This window comes from Suricata suricatta, chromosome 2, assembly GCF_006229205.1.
Source record: "Suricata suricatta isolate VVHF042 chromosome 2, meerkat_22Aug2017_6uvM2_HiC, whole genome shotgun sequence".
In the NCBI taxonomy this organism is placed as follows: Eukaryota; Metazoa; Chordata; class Mammalia; order Carnivora; family Herpestidae; genus Suricata; species Suricata suricatta.
This window is the reverse complement of record NC_043701.1, coordinates 103,752,332-103,768,045: the sequence shown is the minus strand read 5'-3', so window position 1 is coordinate 103,768,045 and position 15,714 is coordinate 103,752,332. Positions and strand designations below refer to the sequence as shown.

The window sequence follows — 15,714 nt, the reverse complement described above, 5'->3', positions numbered from 1 at the left end:
TGGGTGTCTCAGTTGGTTCGGCATCCAACTTCAGCTCTGGTCATGATTTCACGGTTCACAAGTTCGAGCCCCACAGTGGACTCTCTGCTATCAGTGCAGAGCCTGCTTTGGATCCTCTGTCTTCCTCTCTCTTTGCTCACTCTCTCTCTCAAAAATAAATATAAAGCAAAATACTTTAAAAATAAACAAAAATACACAAAAAAACTGGATAGGATGTTTTGACCAACGACACAACTATGGGAGATCATCCTACGGATAAAGATGGAACGAGTCAGCTGCAAACATCAGCTGTAAAAGGAAGTTTGGAAAGATCCTGAAGTCTAACCATGGAAGATTCACACAGTAAACAACTGAACCTACTCAATGGTCGACTATGTAGCCATCAAAAGTGTCTCAAATGTCTTTACAGACCCAAAGATGTGACGGCAGTATTACATGGGAAAAAGCGAGGTCACCAAAACAAAACAAAATTGCATTTAAGGTCCAATCTGGCAACTATACATTCGGTCATAGATACATCTAGATAGATGCACAGGGATGAAAATAAGGTGTGCAAGATGACACGCACTGTGTAGTGGATACTAGGAGTGTTTTTGTGATTTCTTTTTCTTTTCTGAGGCTGCCACAATGAAATATACTGCTTAGGTATCTTGAAAAGAAAATTAAGAGTATTTCTTAGACTGAACAGAAACAAATAATTCCAAAAGAAACATCAGAGAGCTGCGGCAGGAAGAGCAGGCAGGAGTAGGGAGGCCTGGGCATGTCACTCGAGCCGACCGCCCCTGCCCAGCCCAGCACCCTCGGACGCCGGGTCTCGGAGCTCCGACATTCCCCGGCCCCATCAGAAAGCTGTGCTCCAAGGGAGGGAGAACAAGCGACAGTTCAGGAATCCTCCCCAAGTTATCCGAAGAATACAAGAGGCAATGATACTTAAATGGGATTTACCTGTACAGCCATGTACCTACAGTTTCCAGTGGGGAGAAGAGACACCAAGCCCCCGGATGGCAGAGACAAGAACCACACTTGAAACATCCACAATGGCCATTTTTTATTAAATTCACCTCATTCCAGGGTCAATTATCAGGATGGTATCATGATACATACTGCATAGACAGACATGTTTAAACAACACTCAGCTTGGAAAACGGGGCTTGCTGTAAATTAGGGCTACACTGCTTAAGCCCCCGCTCAACGTTTCGGAGGAGGACGGCCAGCGCCACCACGCCGGAGCCCAGCCTCAGGCGGCGTATCTCCTCTCCCCTTCATGCTTCGCCTTGTGGTACTTGGTGTAGTCGTTGTACAGCTCCTTGAAGACGTCCCTGGCTCCCGGCTGCAGGGCCGCCCGTAGGAACTGGATGTCTGGCTCGATGCAGAGGTCCAGGAGGAGGTAAATGCCCTCCTGCAGGAGGTCTTTCACCGCTGGATACAAGGTGACCTGGCAAAGGAGGGCACACCACGCTGTCAGGGCAAACGTGCAGAGAACACGCCTCAGACACCCCAACCGACCCAGACTTTCCACTTCGGCCCCCAACATGAGAAAACTATCATTTTGCACATAAGTATTCATAATTTAAAAGTTTAGGGAAATAAAAGCCAACTCAAGTGACAAAAACCTGGAATAAAACATCACAGAATCACAGGGGTAGTGTTGCTATTCTGTAAATGATGTCTACATGTGTACCACAGGCATATAAAAACCGGAATCTCTAAATTTAAAAATCTTATAAGGGCCACCTGCACATGGTGCCACATTCTTCAACCTGACCAATTACACCAGAAGCTACGCTAACTGCGGGGGAACAGCAGTAATGTTCACCACGTGACTCTCACCCCCGCCCCCCGCACACACAGCAGGGCAGGCGGGGGGCAGCAGGGCAGGGGGCAGTGGAACAGGGGGACAGGAGGGCAGCGGGGCAGGGGGCAGCGGAGCAAGGGGGCAGCAGGGCAAGAGGCAGCGGAGCAAGGGGGCAGCAGGGCAAGAGGCAGCGGAGCAAGGGGGCAGCAGGGCAAGAGGCAGTGGAGCAAGGGGGCAGCAGGGCAAGAGGGCAGCAGGGCAAGGGGGCAGTGGGGCAGGGAGCAGTGGGGCAAAAGGCAGCAGGGCAAGAGGGCAGCGGGGCAGGGGGGCAGGGGGCAGCAGGGCAGGACTGCGAGGCAGGAAAGCAGGGGGGGCAGTGGGGCAGGGGGCAACAGGCAGGCTCCAATGTTCTAAAAACAGACCAGTGATAGTCCTTAGTAATTAGATCACATCACATTCAAACAAACCAGATGTGATTTATGATTACACTTAACATATCTTTTTATTTCTATCAACAGTAATTCAATGAGACCTAAATTTCTAACATCCCCAGAACGGCTGAACAAGTCCTTGAGGCCAGAAAGGCCTTTCTTCCCGGAATTTCTGGGTTAACTAAAATCTGGAGCTGGCAGGAAGGACGGGCAGCTGGCTCCAGCTTGGAGACACCAGATGTCACACACAGACCCTCAGATCAGAGGTCCCGACCACGTCTGGACAAACAGGCCAGGGGAGCAGGCTCTGCTCACATCTGCCACCTCTACTCAGGTTTCAGCTGAACCTGGTGCTGAACCATCCAATGCCCCAGGAGCTGTAACCAAAACCAACAGAAGGTTCTGGCAGACAGGCCTGGGATTTGGCATATTCCTTACGAATGTCTTGATGGCCTAAAAGAGTTAAACTGCAAATAAGTCACTTCTGGTGAGGCTATACTGTATTAACCAGATGACTGAGTCACCAAAGCAACGTTGGGATGTATGTTCCTAAAGATGCAGTTTGTGGGGCACATGAGTGGCTCAGTCAATTAAGTGTCTGATTTTGGCTCAGGTCATGATGTCATGATCTGTGGGTTCAAGCCCCGCATCAGGTTCTGCACAGACAGCTCAGAGCCTGCTTCAGATTCTGTCTCTCTCTCTCTCTCTGCCCCTCCCCCACTCATGTTCTGTCTCCCTCTCTCTCTCTCTCTCTCTCTCTCTCTCTCTCTCTCTCTCTCAAAAATGAATAAACACTTTTAAAAAATTTAAAAAAGAATATTAAGAGGCAATTTGTTTCTATCAGTAAGATGGTGCTCATCTTCAACGTTATGGTCATTTTCACATGACAGCTCAAAAACAGTCCTGACAGATGATCTTAAGTTTTACAGTTTATAGATGATAAGAACACTCAAGGACGGGGGCTCCTGGGTGGCTCAACTGGTTGAGCGTCCAACTTCAGCTCAGGTCATGATCTCACGGTTCCTGGTTCAAGCCCCGTGTCAGGCTCGGTGCTGACAGCTCAGAGCCCGGAGCCTGCTTCGGATTCTGTGTCTCCCTCTCTCTCCACCCCTCCCCTGCTCGTGCTGTGTTTCTCTCTCAAAAATTAATAAACACTAAAAAAAAAAAATACTCAAGGACTGAAGGCGAGGCTATGATTCCACTGGAAGGTATTAGGGAAGGAAAGAAAAAAACAAACTGAAATAAACAAAAAACAAAACAAGTCCTGAATCATATCAGCTGGGCGTGGACCCTGGAAGTTGACCGCTAATTTATTCATCTACTCATCACTCACTAAACAAATAATTCTCCCTCCAAAGGCAAAGGACGTGAAATAACTCTCCAGTGGCAGAAGTGAGATCTGAGCCCCACCAGTCGGAGGCCAGGTGAGCTCCACCATCCCCTCCCACAGGGACTCAGTAGTCAATGGACAGCGCAGGGCACACAGGAGCATCCAGCCTACACAACCACCTCACATCTTTGTGTTTCAGACAACTTATGTATAAAACAAGGGGGGAGGGGGAGTCACTTTCTGCAACACTAGGATCACTGACCTATGAATGAAAAGATCTCTAATAGCCTAAAGGACCTTATGCAGGATGGGCAGTACAAGCTATTTACTCTAGGCTATCAAAATAGACAGCTGTAAATTTGATTGATAGATAAAAGAGAAAAGTGCCCATGGCACATCCCCACTGTGACACATTACAGATTACGGCACAGAAGGTACAAGATCTGTAGGAATCACTGCCTGTTCTGATGGACACGGTCTTACCAGGTCACATGCCCTGACCACTGCCAGACCTTCACCCATTCCCTCTCCTCATTTAGCTGTACCTGCTCTCTGGCCTTTAATTATACTTACAAATGTCTTTCTAGTCTAGAAAGATTTACAGTGCTCAGTAGAAGCCTCTGATACATATGGAATATTTTCTTTATTACTTGAATTAAAAACCAAATGAAAGATAAAACGTAGACTCTTGCCAGTGAATTCTAGGATGCTACTGCCTCAGATAATTCCCAAGGCCTTTGGCTTTCAAGATTAAAAATTAAAAAAAATAACTGATAAGCATAAATTAGACAAGAATAATGAGGCCAGGAAACCAGAGACTTCTCATACAGTAAATCTCAGAATAATAATTAGTGACTTAAGGGTTCAAATTATCACCTCTCTTCTTGGTCCTTAGTTAAGGGATATTACTAACTCTTATTTTATTCTTCACTGAAACAAAATAATACCAGCTTTTCTTTCCATAAAGGCTTACATATTAATGACTTGGGTGCTTGGGAAATCTCAAGATTCTATAAAAATGCTAAGTAATTGCAAGGAAACCAAACCTGGCCCACCTCTCACTCAAAGGCTGACTTGAAGGGGTCTTCCCAGGTTGCCACCAGCCTTTCCTTGCCTGGGGGGTATCGTGTGCACACCTATGGGGGGCCGGGCTGCACCCTGCAGGGTCTGCCCCACCCATGCCCCATCTCAGACCCAAGGGCCCACCCACATGACAAGCATCTCCGCTCATGGAGAGAGCAAGGCCAGTGTCTGAAAATTATTTTTATAATTAGACTCGTCCTGAAAAGGGGTCAGGATGAAAACGGATACACCACCAAATTTTCTGAGAAAGCTCATTCAACCCAGTCTCCGTTGAGAAATCTCTAACATGAGAAGTTTACCAACGGATTTAACATTATTCTTACAAGATTTACAAAAGGGAGGCTATTCTGCAGAAAGCAATATGAACAACACAGATGTACATCTACATTGGCAAGGTAGACAGCCACACAAACACACTGGACTTAAAAACCTCTGGCATTCTCTTCCCACAAAGTCAGATATGAAGTCCTGTTGTGAACTTCACCACGCGAGGCACACGGGGCCTGTGGAACTTTGAAAAGAACGCACTGGCATTCCACATCAAGATCACTGCTGAACAGTGAGTTAACTATCCACAACATTGAGTCAAAAAGTCAGCTTACACAGGACGAAAGCATCTTTGTTTAGTGTAGCTAAGCAAATCTACCACTCTGTAAACCATGTCATCGCCCTGCGTGATGGAGAGCAGCTGACTCACACGCATGACGCGCCCCCAGAGAACTCCTGCTGGTGGGGTTCAAGACCCCAGTTCCGCGTCACCATGAAGCCCGGCCCTCTGAAAGCTCCTAGTCTAAAACCTGGGAAGCATTTTGTCTTGCTCCTCCTTCCTAGACTAACCAAAACAGGCCCCGAGGCTCGTGCTGAAGCATGAAGGAAGAACTCACGGTCACTGAGCGCCGTCTGTATACCGGGCACCGCCAGCTACGCACGTCACCTCGCTCATCACCTGCAGGGCGGCTGCTGCACCAGGAACACAGGCAGGACAGCCCGCTACCATGGACGGTTTCGGACCACCAGGCCCAAAACGTCACCTGCCATCGTGGTTAAGAAGCCCTTGTACGGGGCGCCTGGGTGGCTCAGTCAGTTAAGCCTCCGACTTCAGCTCAGGTCAGATCTCGTGGGTTCGAGCCCCGCGTCAGGCTCTGTGCTGACAGCTAGCTCAGAGCCTGGAGCCTGCTTCCAGTTCTGTGTCTCCTTCTCTCTCTGCCCCTCCCCCTCTCGTGCTCTGTCTCTCTCTGTATCAAAAATAAATAAAACATTAAAAAAAAAAAAGCCCTTGTACAAGGGACTACCCAAGTGACATGAGAGCAAGAGAGCAAGCAAGCGCGGGTTACCTTCTGCACCTCCGCGACATACTGGGCCACCATGAAGGGGGAGAACACTGTGAACTCCTCGGCCTGAGCCACGATGTGGCTGTACATCCGCTCCACCAGGCGGGCACACTCGAGGACCACCGACAGGTCACCTGTGCTTCCTGCGGAGGGAAAGGGTTTCCACACTGATTAATACAAAACCCAGGCGTTTTAACCCTTCCAGTGTTATACATTTAACACAGCTGGAAACTATTCACGTCTTCCCCATTTTCCCCAGAAGCTCAGGGTGATGCCACAGTAGAGAGAGTGGCAGGTTCGTTCCCTTTAATTGGCTTACATTGCAGACAGAATGAAGGAAACAATACAACCAAATATTTAGATCACAAAGGAAAGAACAGTTAACATACTCAAGAGCATGTGGGTTGTTTTTTTTTTTTAAGAAACCTAGAATAATCAAGATTTTGAGAATGAAATCTAATTGCTATTATACTTAAAAAGGAGATGGGGGCCTATAAGCAAAGTTTAAATTGGAAAACTATCCTTAAAAAACATTGTTTTGACATCACATGGTTTTAAAGATCAGATGGCCTAATTAATCATGCCTTCGCCTGCTTATGTTCCAGAGATTGTGTCAGCAGATAGATCTAAGACTCAGCCACCATTACGAGAGGACTTCCTGTCATCCCTGATTTGCTTTCGATATCCTAGGTCTTCCACCTTATGGTGCCAGGACCCCTCAGGCCATAACAAACTGCTCTCAAGAATTCTAACGGCCTACCGTGTCCCCAGGGCCCTGCTCATGCCCGCTCCCCCTGGCCTTCACGACGGAGCCGGGCTGATAACCCTAGTACATGCCAGAGCACCTTCCCCAACTTTCATTCAACAAGAAATATACCCATTTTTATAAAACTCCAGAAACTGCGAACAACTCTACAGTGACAATGGGCAGATCCATGGCTGGCAAGGGCAGAGGCCAGAGCAGGGACAGACTCCAGAGGACTGTTGTGGGGGTGATGCACATGTTCTGTATTTTGATTGTGTTTACCTATCAACACTCCTTCAGGACGCCTGGGGGACTCTGATTTTTGCTCAGGTCATGATCGCACAGTCTGTGGCATCGAGCTCCGTGTCAGGCTTGCACTGACAGTGCAAAGCCCACTTGGGATTCTCTCTCTCTGCCCCTGCTCCACTTGTGTGCACAGTCTCTCTCTCAAAATAAAAACAACACTGATTCAACTGTATACTTTAAACAGATGCAGCTTGTTACATATATTTTATGACTCAATAAACGAGTTTAAGAATGCACAATGCCTTGTTTTAAAACCTTGTAATACATACAAACATCTTGCATTTTTTCTAGATACAATGTTAACTCTATGAAACTATGTAAATTTAAGTTTATTTTGAGAGAGAGAGAGAAAGAGAGACCACGAGTGCACACGCACACATGTATGAGCTGGGGAGGGGCCAAGAGAGAGAATCTCAAGGAGGCTCCAGGTTGTCAGCACAGGGGCTTGATCTCATAGTTGTGAGATCATGACCTGAGCCGAAATCAAGAGTCAGAGGCTTAACTGACTAAGCCACCCAGGCACCCCCATGTTATGTAAATTTCTAACGTTCACTGGACATTTCAACAAGGACGTACTCTAGTGAAGCACTTGAATATCTACTATGTACCATTTCTTCCCTGTTCCCACTGCTCAGCACACACATGCGGTTCACAGGGATACGTGGCATCAATTATTCTGACCACAGATTTCATGTGTGGTTATTAAAGAGTGCATTCGATGGCAATAAAAAGAGTACACAGAAAAATCATACTTGCTTAAGCTGTGAGCACATAGGAGAACCGGGTGCTGGCGGATGGGCGGTCCCTGAACTGCACCGCCACGGACAGGGCAGAGCCGCACTCACGACCACACCCCTCACCCCTCAGAACATATGACAAGGGACACATTTTCAACTACACGCAGGACACGCCTGTGGCAGCATGTGAGGAGGGCTCTGTCCCCAACTGCTCAGCAAGGGGTGGAGCAGGGCCTCCCCTGCACGGCCATTTCCCATCTCCTGTGTAGGCTGGCGTCACTAGTAAAACAGGGGATCTCCCTGCTGAGCTCGGTCATGACCTCTGGGGCCCTGACACAGAGCCGCCGTCAGCTGCCACCAGCTGACCAACCCTAACATGGGAGACAGAACCTGCTTGCCAATCCTGCCCCTAAACATTTTCACACGATCACACTGGCACCAACATGACCAGGCTCTGCACCAGGCCAGGAGAGAGCAGAGCACCTCACTGTGCCAGTGAGCTCCTCTCAAAACCAGGCAGAGTAAACCTGGGAATTACATGCCCGCATCCCTTTTCTCTGTTCTCAGCAGTTACGGAAATCTACAGGTATGAACCCATTCAAGTGATTCAGGCTGGAGGGGGAGGAGCTGAATACCACTCATTGGTGCCGAGTCCGTCTACGCCTGTGGCCAGAGTCTTCACCGACACCGCCTGAATTAGAAAGCCCTTTCCAGGGTCCCAGAGCACCCCACTGGGTCCCTCTACCTGGGCTCAGCAGCACTTCCAGTGGTACGAGGCTGCTCCATGCTATGCAAATTTGAAATAGCGCAATATAGACTGCCTCAATTTATATGCAAATTTTTAAATAATGAGAATCTCCCCTAAATTAGAAATTTCTCAAGAATCAACAAACTTCAAGGCTGAAAACAAGCTGCACACATAATTTATGCTATCCCCATATGGCAGTTTGCTTCATTGGTAAACAAACTCAACCCTGCCAAGATAAGGCTGAAATGGGGACTTGCCAGACCTCGTCCCTTTAATAAAATGAAAGGGCTCAGTAAATGTCTGTTCTTTTTTAACTTCCTCATCAAACTAGGGCCTCCTCCAGGACAAGAATGGATTGTTCTCACTCTACATTCCCTTACAGAACAGTAAACATTTTTTGAATTTAGAGTGTTTTCTTTTTCCCAGAAAAAGGACTAACTTAGATCACAAAGGCACTCCCTGCTTTACACGCAGCAAAAACAAAAACAAAAATCAAAAAATACAGTGACAGCTTTAAAGTTTAAAAAACTATCTGGGTATTCATTTAGTGATCTGAATACACCTTATTTAAACTCAACTGGGTGGGGGGCACCCGGGTGGCTCGGTTAAGCGTCCGACTTTGGCTCAGGTCATGATCTCACAGTTTGTGAGTTCAAGCCCCGCACTGGGGTCTGTGAAGACAGTCTGAAGCTTGGAGCCTATTTTGGATTGTGTGTCTCCCTCTCTCTCTGCCCTTCCTCCACTCACACATTGTCTCTCTCAAAAATGAAATAAAACATTAAAAAAATTTAAACTCAAGTGGGTAACATATGAAGCCAGAGACACAAAATAAACACATTTGAAATCATGTCTCTAATACTGTTACTTTGAATTACCTTTGTCTTTTTGCCTCCCTTCGTGCATAACAGAAAACACCAATCTATTAAAACAGTTCAAGAAAGAAGGGATTGCTTTCAGCATTACCTGTAATAAGAGACAAAAGAATATAAACGCATGTAAGTAACTGTTCATTTCAAGTTCTACATTTTTTTTTTTAATGTTCATTTTTGAGAGACAGAGCACAAGCAGAGGAGAGGCAAAGAGAGAAGGAGACATAGAATCTGAAGCAAGCTCCAGGCTCTGAGCTGTCAGCACAGAGCCCTACGCAGGGCTCAAACCCATGAACCACAAGATCATGACCTGAGCTGAACTCAGACGCTTAACCGGCTGAGCCATGCAGGAGCCCTCCCCTCCTTTTTTTTTTTTTTAGAGAAAGTGCACAACTGAGTGAGGGGCAACAGGAAGAGAGAGTGCAGAGCCTAAAGCAGGGTTCAAGCTAACCCAAAGCAGAACTCACGCTTGTGAACTTCAAGATCATGACCTGAGCAGAAGTAGGATGCTTAACCAACTGCGCCACCCAAGTGCCCCTATTTATTTCCTTCTTAACCGTATCTATCAGGTTGCTCCAAACAGTGTGGCAACCTCTTTTTGCTTAAACGTTCTGGGGAAACTGCTCACCCACCTTACTTGACTCTTCAGCATTTGTTTGGGATAGGGTTTCTGTGCCTCATTACTTTAGGAATCTAACGGAGTAGTAACAGTTCAGAATTTGCTCAATCTGTGTCTGTTACCATATGCTGTTACTAAAGCATCCAGGAAATGGGTAAAATAAATCACAGAAGAAACAATAGCCAACATATTCAAGTATAACTGCACTAGAAAGAGATGGCATACAGCAAATCCACTTAAAATAGGGATCAAAACTTCTCATTTTTTAGGGATGAAGAGGTCTGGCTAGAACTTTATTTTGAAAAATGATACAAACATTTTAGATTTTTTTTTTTTTGAGTGAGAGAGAGGGTGCATGTGCATGCTGGGGGGTAGGGTTGGAAGGCAGAGAGAATCTTAAGCAGGCACAGAGCCCAAGTCGGGGTTCAATCCCACAACCATGAGATCATGATGAGCTGAAATCAAGAGTTGAATGCTTAACCACCTGAGCCACCCAGAAGCCTCTATATTCAACCACTTAGATCGGGATTAAAACAACAAACTACCCAATAAAGCAGCCATGAGCTGCATGAGACTACTTTCACTTTAAGTAAAATAGAACTTCAGTTGTGGTCACACAGCTCCTAGACCACATTTCACGTGCTCAGGACACATGCGGCCTGTGACTGCAGTGACCAATGTGGATACCGAACATGCCCAACAGTGCTTCAAAGATCTAGAGGACAGCACTGCTCTTTTCTCAGGATTCTTAGAATGAACAAGAATAAATCAAGCGTTGGAATGTTTTTCGCTGGTATAACTTACGCAACCAAATTTTTGATAGCATAACATCTCATTCTCTACATCAAGTTACCAGCGTCACAGCATGCTCAGAAAGAACTCATTTTTGTAGAAGTATTCCAGAGCTTCCTCAAATTTCCCAAGGACCCCCTCATAATCCTCTGCTATCATACTGATTAAAAGCACATGAATCCAGAGCCAGACTGAGTTCACGGCCTGGCTTAGTACAGTCTGGCTGCCGACACTGTGCTGGGTGTCCTGAGCCCCTGTATAATCACCCACGCAGGCCCTAGCCCAGGGCTGTTGTCAGCTCAGCTTTGCAACGGCCAACAGTGTGGCCGCACACCTCGTGGGCCCCCATTCCCCCCTCTAATCCGCATGCAGTGAGAGCCACTATTACTAGTCCTGCCACTCTTTACTGCAATTATCCCTGTCAATTTTCTCCTTTCATTAAATGGTCTAATTCTGCTAAATGATCATTTGTTAATGGTTCTACAGGAGGTTCCTAAGCAGGTTCTAATATTGCTTTTCACTGACTGCATGGAATCCTGCGACTTTTGCAAGATCAGCAATTTCAGCTTATAATTGATTTGTACCGCATGCATAGCATATGGTCACATAAAAAAATCTAACCATCAGCAGAGAGACTTAAAACAAAGATGCTCACAAGACTGCCAGGGCCAAAGGCAACTGTTAAGTGGGGAGTATCATGAGTGCTTAGTTTATTAGAGTTGGGTTTGTTTTTTTTTAATAACTCCACTGCTGTGAGGTCTCTAACTTGAGGACATTAAAACAGTTAAAAATATTGGCCTGTGTCCGCATCTATGTGTACACAGCTTATCTATAAGTTCCCACACATCACATGTATTGGCACTGGTGCACTGGAAAAAACACAGGCCAAAGAATCAAGAGTCCTGAAGCAAAGATTTAGACTCAGCTCGGTGACTTTGGTCAAATCCCTTAGCAGCCCTGAGCCTCAGTCCCTTTATCAATAAAATGGACCACGCCCTACTTCACCCATTTGCTGTAAGGGTGAAGTGAGACACACAGCAAATGTTCAATACTTGTTGGCCAAACTGGGATCTTTTCTCTGGGACATTTAGTTTAATTTCAAAGGCGGCGTTCTGTAAAACTGGAACTCAGGATGCCTCAATCCCTACACATCCATCTGAGTTGTAAACCTGTGAAGAGACCTAGGCAAGTGAGTGATGTTTAGATAAGTGATCCGGAAAGACAGAATAACTCACAATGAGCTTTCTTAAGTAGATAGTATACAAACGCTGTTCCAAGCATTAGACCCAACAAAGATGAAACACTCAAGCAGCCTGGTGCGAAGATCAAACATTTTTGTGCCTGAGAAACCACTGTGTCCCTGGAAAGCACCGGAACCCAAAAGTGTGCTTACAAGTCATTGTTTCCCGTCCCCCGGCGGCAGAGCTCTGCGGCTGCTCTCCTGCCGCCGGCACCTGGCCCGCCGCCTCACCTTCGGGTGACACTGCAGGATGGAGAAGAGCACGCTGTGCACCCGCAGGAAGATGCTCCCGTACTCAGGGGGCTTCAGGTGGTCCAAGGGCACGGTGAGCAGGATGCTGAAGGCCAGGCTGACGTGCTGCGGGTTGCTGATGGCCCCCTCCCCCTGTCGCAGCAAGGCTGCCAGGACGTCCAAGATGGGCCCCACCACGGCAAGGGGCAGAGGCTGCTCCTGACAAGCCTCTCGGTTTTGCAGCTACGGAAAATGACAGAAGGAAAGGAAACAAAGGTGATTCTCTAAAGGGAAAATACAACAAGTGAAGCAGACGGAGGTAAGAACTGAAGCAACAGAGCTAAGAATGTCTAAAATGAACTGACGTGGTCAGAAGGCACTCTTATGAAGAGACCAGGAGGCCAGGGTTCCATCTCCAACAGTGACCTACTGTGGACTTTTTGTTGGACTCACTACCTCAAAGGGGAGTAACTTCTTACAAGAACTGACACATCCAGTTTCTCAGAATAAGGAAACTTCACATCAGATATACCTAATAATATTTTCCCAAAACGGTCATTAGTTTTACATATCTATAAGTTAAAGGTCCTTTGTTACATTTCTTACAAACCAGCTCCAGGTAAGATGTCCGATCACTGTTCAAGAGAATAAAAGAGAACGGACCCGAAATGATGAGGGGCAGTTCACTCTGTATGAGAGCCCCCCTGCGACCCCTCTCACGCCGCTGGGCCTCTCACTGTGCCCATCTGGCTGGGCTCTCACTGCGCCCATCTGCCACACGCAGCACTCTCCTTCCTGGTCCCCACTACCTCACCAGGGAAAGATGACAGTTACCCGCCAATGCAGATTCCCAGGAAAAAAATGAAGCAACAGCCCAGGATAGGAGAGAATTTGAAGTCTCCTCCTTAGACCCTTCTGCGACTCTCTGAGGTAGCTCAGGATGATTGCAGCGGTGACAATGGTAAAACAGATGCTGCTCTTTCCAACCCAAGGGCAAGGATACAGACTGGAGACCCCAGAGGGCAGAAACACCGAGGGTCCTGTGCTGCTCAGACAAAGTCACGGGACTGCCACGCATGGTCACCAGGTGCCACGATCTGACAATCGGGTACGACCATCACAATGATCCATCTGCAACATCATTATCCCATTCTAGAAGGCCACTTCTTCTCACTGTCTCATAGATTTTAAGGGTACACTCACGCCCACAAATGAATGAATGTACTAAACTGACCTCAGAATTTGTAGGGACAAAAGCAAACCCCAGAATTCCTTCTCTCATCTACTTGCAGCAAGCTTGCATGGGAGCCCCATCTGATGGCTGCATGCCTTCCTGTGCTGCCTGCCGAGTGCTTCCCAAGGCCTGTGACAGGCCCGCACAACATCTCCAAGGCACACACACAGATGGCATGCACGCACACAGCACAGATGGCACACACGACAGCACGGACAGCAGGCACACAGACAGGAAAGCATTCTACCGGAGCTGTCCTCAGGACGCGGCACCCGGAAGCATGCTCTGCGTAGAGCCAGAAATGCTGGCCGTGACAGTGCAGCCTTCTGTCCATACAGGCCCAGGGTGAAGAGTCAGAGGGCACACCCAGGGGTACTCACAGTCAGAGCCGTGATGATCTGGGGGCTTGCACGCCAGAACACACCCGCCTTCTCTCCACTGAGTGGGCAGCTCAGGAGCACCTTGATCAACGTGATGGCTGACAGAGTGGCCTGAGGGGAGAGGGACACACACTTAGCTCTCACCTAGAAGTCTACCTTGGAAGGAAGTCTGGTCTGGTGCTGGAGAGACACAGCAGGGCCTGCGAGAACTGCAGTGTCACGAGCATGGACAAGACCTGGTTTGGGCCAAATCCTGAGGATGAGGCCCCTTCTAGCATCAAGCAGGCATGAAATCAGAAGTAAGATGAGCTGGACGGCGGCAAAGTAGAGGTCTTTTCAGTAGCATCTCGCTACACCAGGCAAGCAAATGCTCCAGGAGAGTAAAATACAGGGGGTCACAGATGGATGCAGCAACCTAATTACAGAGGCCTCGTCCTGTTGAGATGGTGCACAGAGAGGCAGCGAGCAGGGGCGCCTGGGGACTCAGGCGGTAACCATCTGACTTCAGGTCAGGTCATGATCTCACGGTCCATGAGTTCAAGCCCCACACTGGGCTCTGTGTTGACAGCTCAGAGCCTGAAGCCTGCTTTGGATTCTGTGTCTCCCTCTCTGTCTGCCCCTCCCCTATTTGTGTTCTGTTTCTCTCTGTCCCTCAAAAATAAATAAATGTAAAAAAAGTTAAAAAACAACAACAACAAAGAGGCAGCGGGCTATAAGTTGCCTGCACAGGACTCATATGTGCTCCCGGGGAAAGGGGAGGCCCAGGAAAACACGGACACGGTAAGATGACTAGATTAGGTCCTATGAGTACAGGGGGTGGTCTCACACCCGGAGAAGGAACTTTGTGGGGAAGGAACTCACTTTATCAAGCGCCTGTGTCCATGAACGTCTGACCCCATGCTGGCATCTTACACCATCGATTTCAGCCTCATAGCAGCCCTTCCTCCCCTCACACTGCAGCCCTGCAAACCCATACAACTCTGGCCTCTGCCCTGTCCTCTCGCTCCCCTCTCTCGAGAGCTGACTGGCCACACCCCTGCACGCTGCCTCAACCCTGAGCTGGGGGCTCTCTCCCCACACCTGTACCCACCAGGGGCCAGCACGCTGGCGCCTCCCTTGTCGTCCACCTTCTCACACCCAAACCACCTCTGCCCTGCTGGGCACACAACACCTTCCAGTCTCCACGGCAATGTTCCGCCATCTGAGTCGTCTCCAGCTCTGAATGCTTAGCCTCCAGTCTCGCCTCCTCTGTACACCAGTCTCTCACTGAGACAGACTCTTCTCAAAGCTGGGGCCCAATCATGCAGCAAAAGCACACGGTGGAAAGTTCCGGAGGGGCAAGTGCCACGGGCGATGAGCAATGGGCTGGCACACAGCAGTGGCCCTGGTCCAGCCTGGGCGCCTTGTTCACAGACGAGAAGTGCGCTCTCCCTGCTGCCCCTCCCTGGCCTCAGGTGCCCTCTGTGACTCTCTCCTGATCCACATCAACCCCAGGCCACTGTGCTCATTGCAACCACAGGTCGAGAAGCCACTCGCAAGGCAGACAGGGCTCGGAAGCGGGAGGCGTGGGCTGCACGGCTGGCTGGGCCACTTGGCCCGCAGCGCTCTCCCCTGCGCAAGCAGGGCCCACAGAGCAACCCAATGCACGTGGCCGTCGGGCAGGCACCCCAGCGCCAAGCTCCCTGCAGAGGCACTTCAGAACACACAGTGCCGCATGCCAACACAGGGCTCCGCTAGCAACCAGCACGCACACTGAGGTGCCAGGGACCAACGGGCAGCTTGCTAATCAGAGCAATTCTCAAATGGAATCAGGGCCTTGTGACCAAATCAAATCAAGTTTTTA

The 15,714-nt window shown here is 48.4% G+C and overlaps 1 protein-coding gene across 4 annotated transcripts in view; it reads right to left on the bottom strand.

Moving 5' to 3' along the window:
* Positions 1 to 1,030: 1,030 nt before the first annotated feature.
* The window catches only part of URB2 (URB2 ribosome biogenesis homolog), a 28,449-nt gene continuing 13,765 nt past the window's right edge, over positions 1,031 to 15,714 (bottom strand). For 3 of the 4 annotated variants that reach the window (XM_029931190.1, XM_029931196.1, XM_029931201.1), the window contains exons 6-10: positions 13,872 to 13,982; positions 12,258 to 12,500; positions 9,382 to 9,469; positions 5,974 to 6,113; positions 1,031 to 1,435 (exon numbers count right to left, since the gene is read on the bottom strand). In XM_029931190.1, coding sequence (XP_029787050.1) covers positions 1,238 to 1,435; positions 5,974 to 6,113; positions 9,382 to 9,469; positions 12,258 to 12,500; positions 13,872 to 13,982 — 780 coding nt within the window. In that variant the 3' untranslated portion in view covers positions 1,031 to 1,237. The remainder of the gene's footprint in view (positions 1,436 to 5,973; positions 6,114 to 9,381; positions 9,470 to 12,257; positions 12,501 to 13,871; positions 13,983 to 15,714) is intronic. The other variant, XM_029931205.1, reaches the window with a different exon arrangement.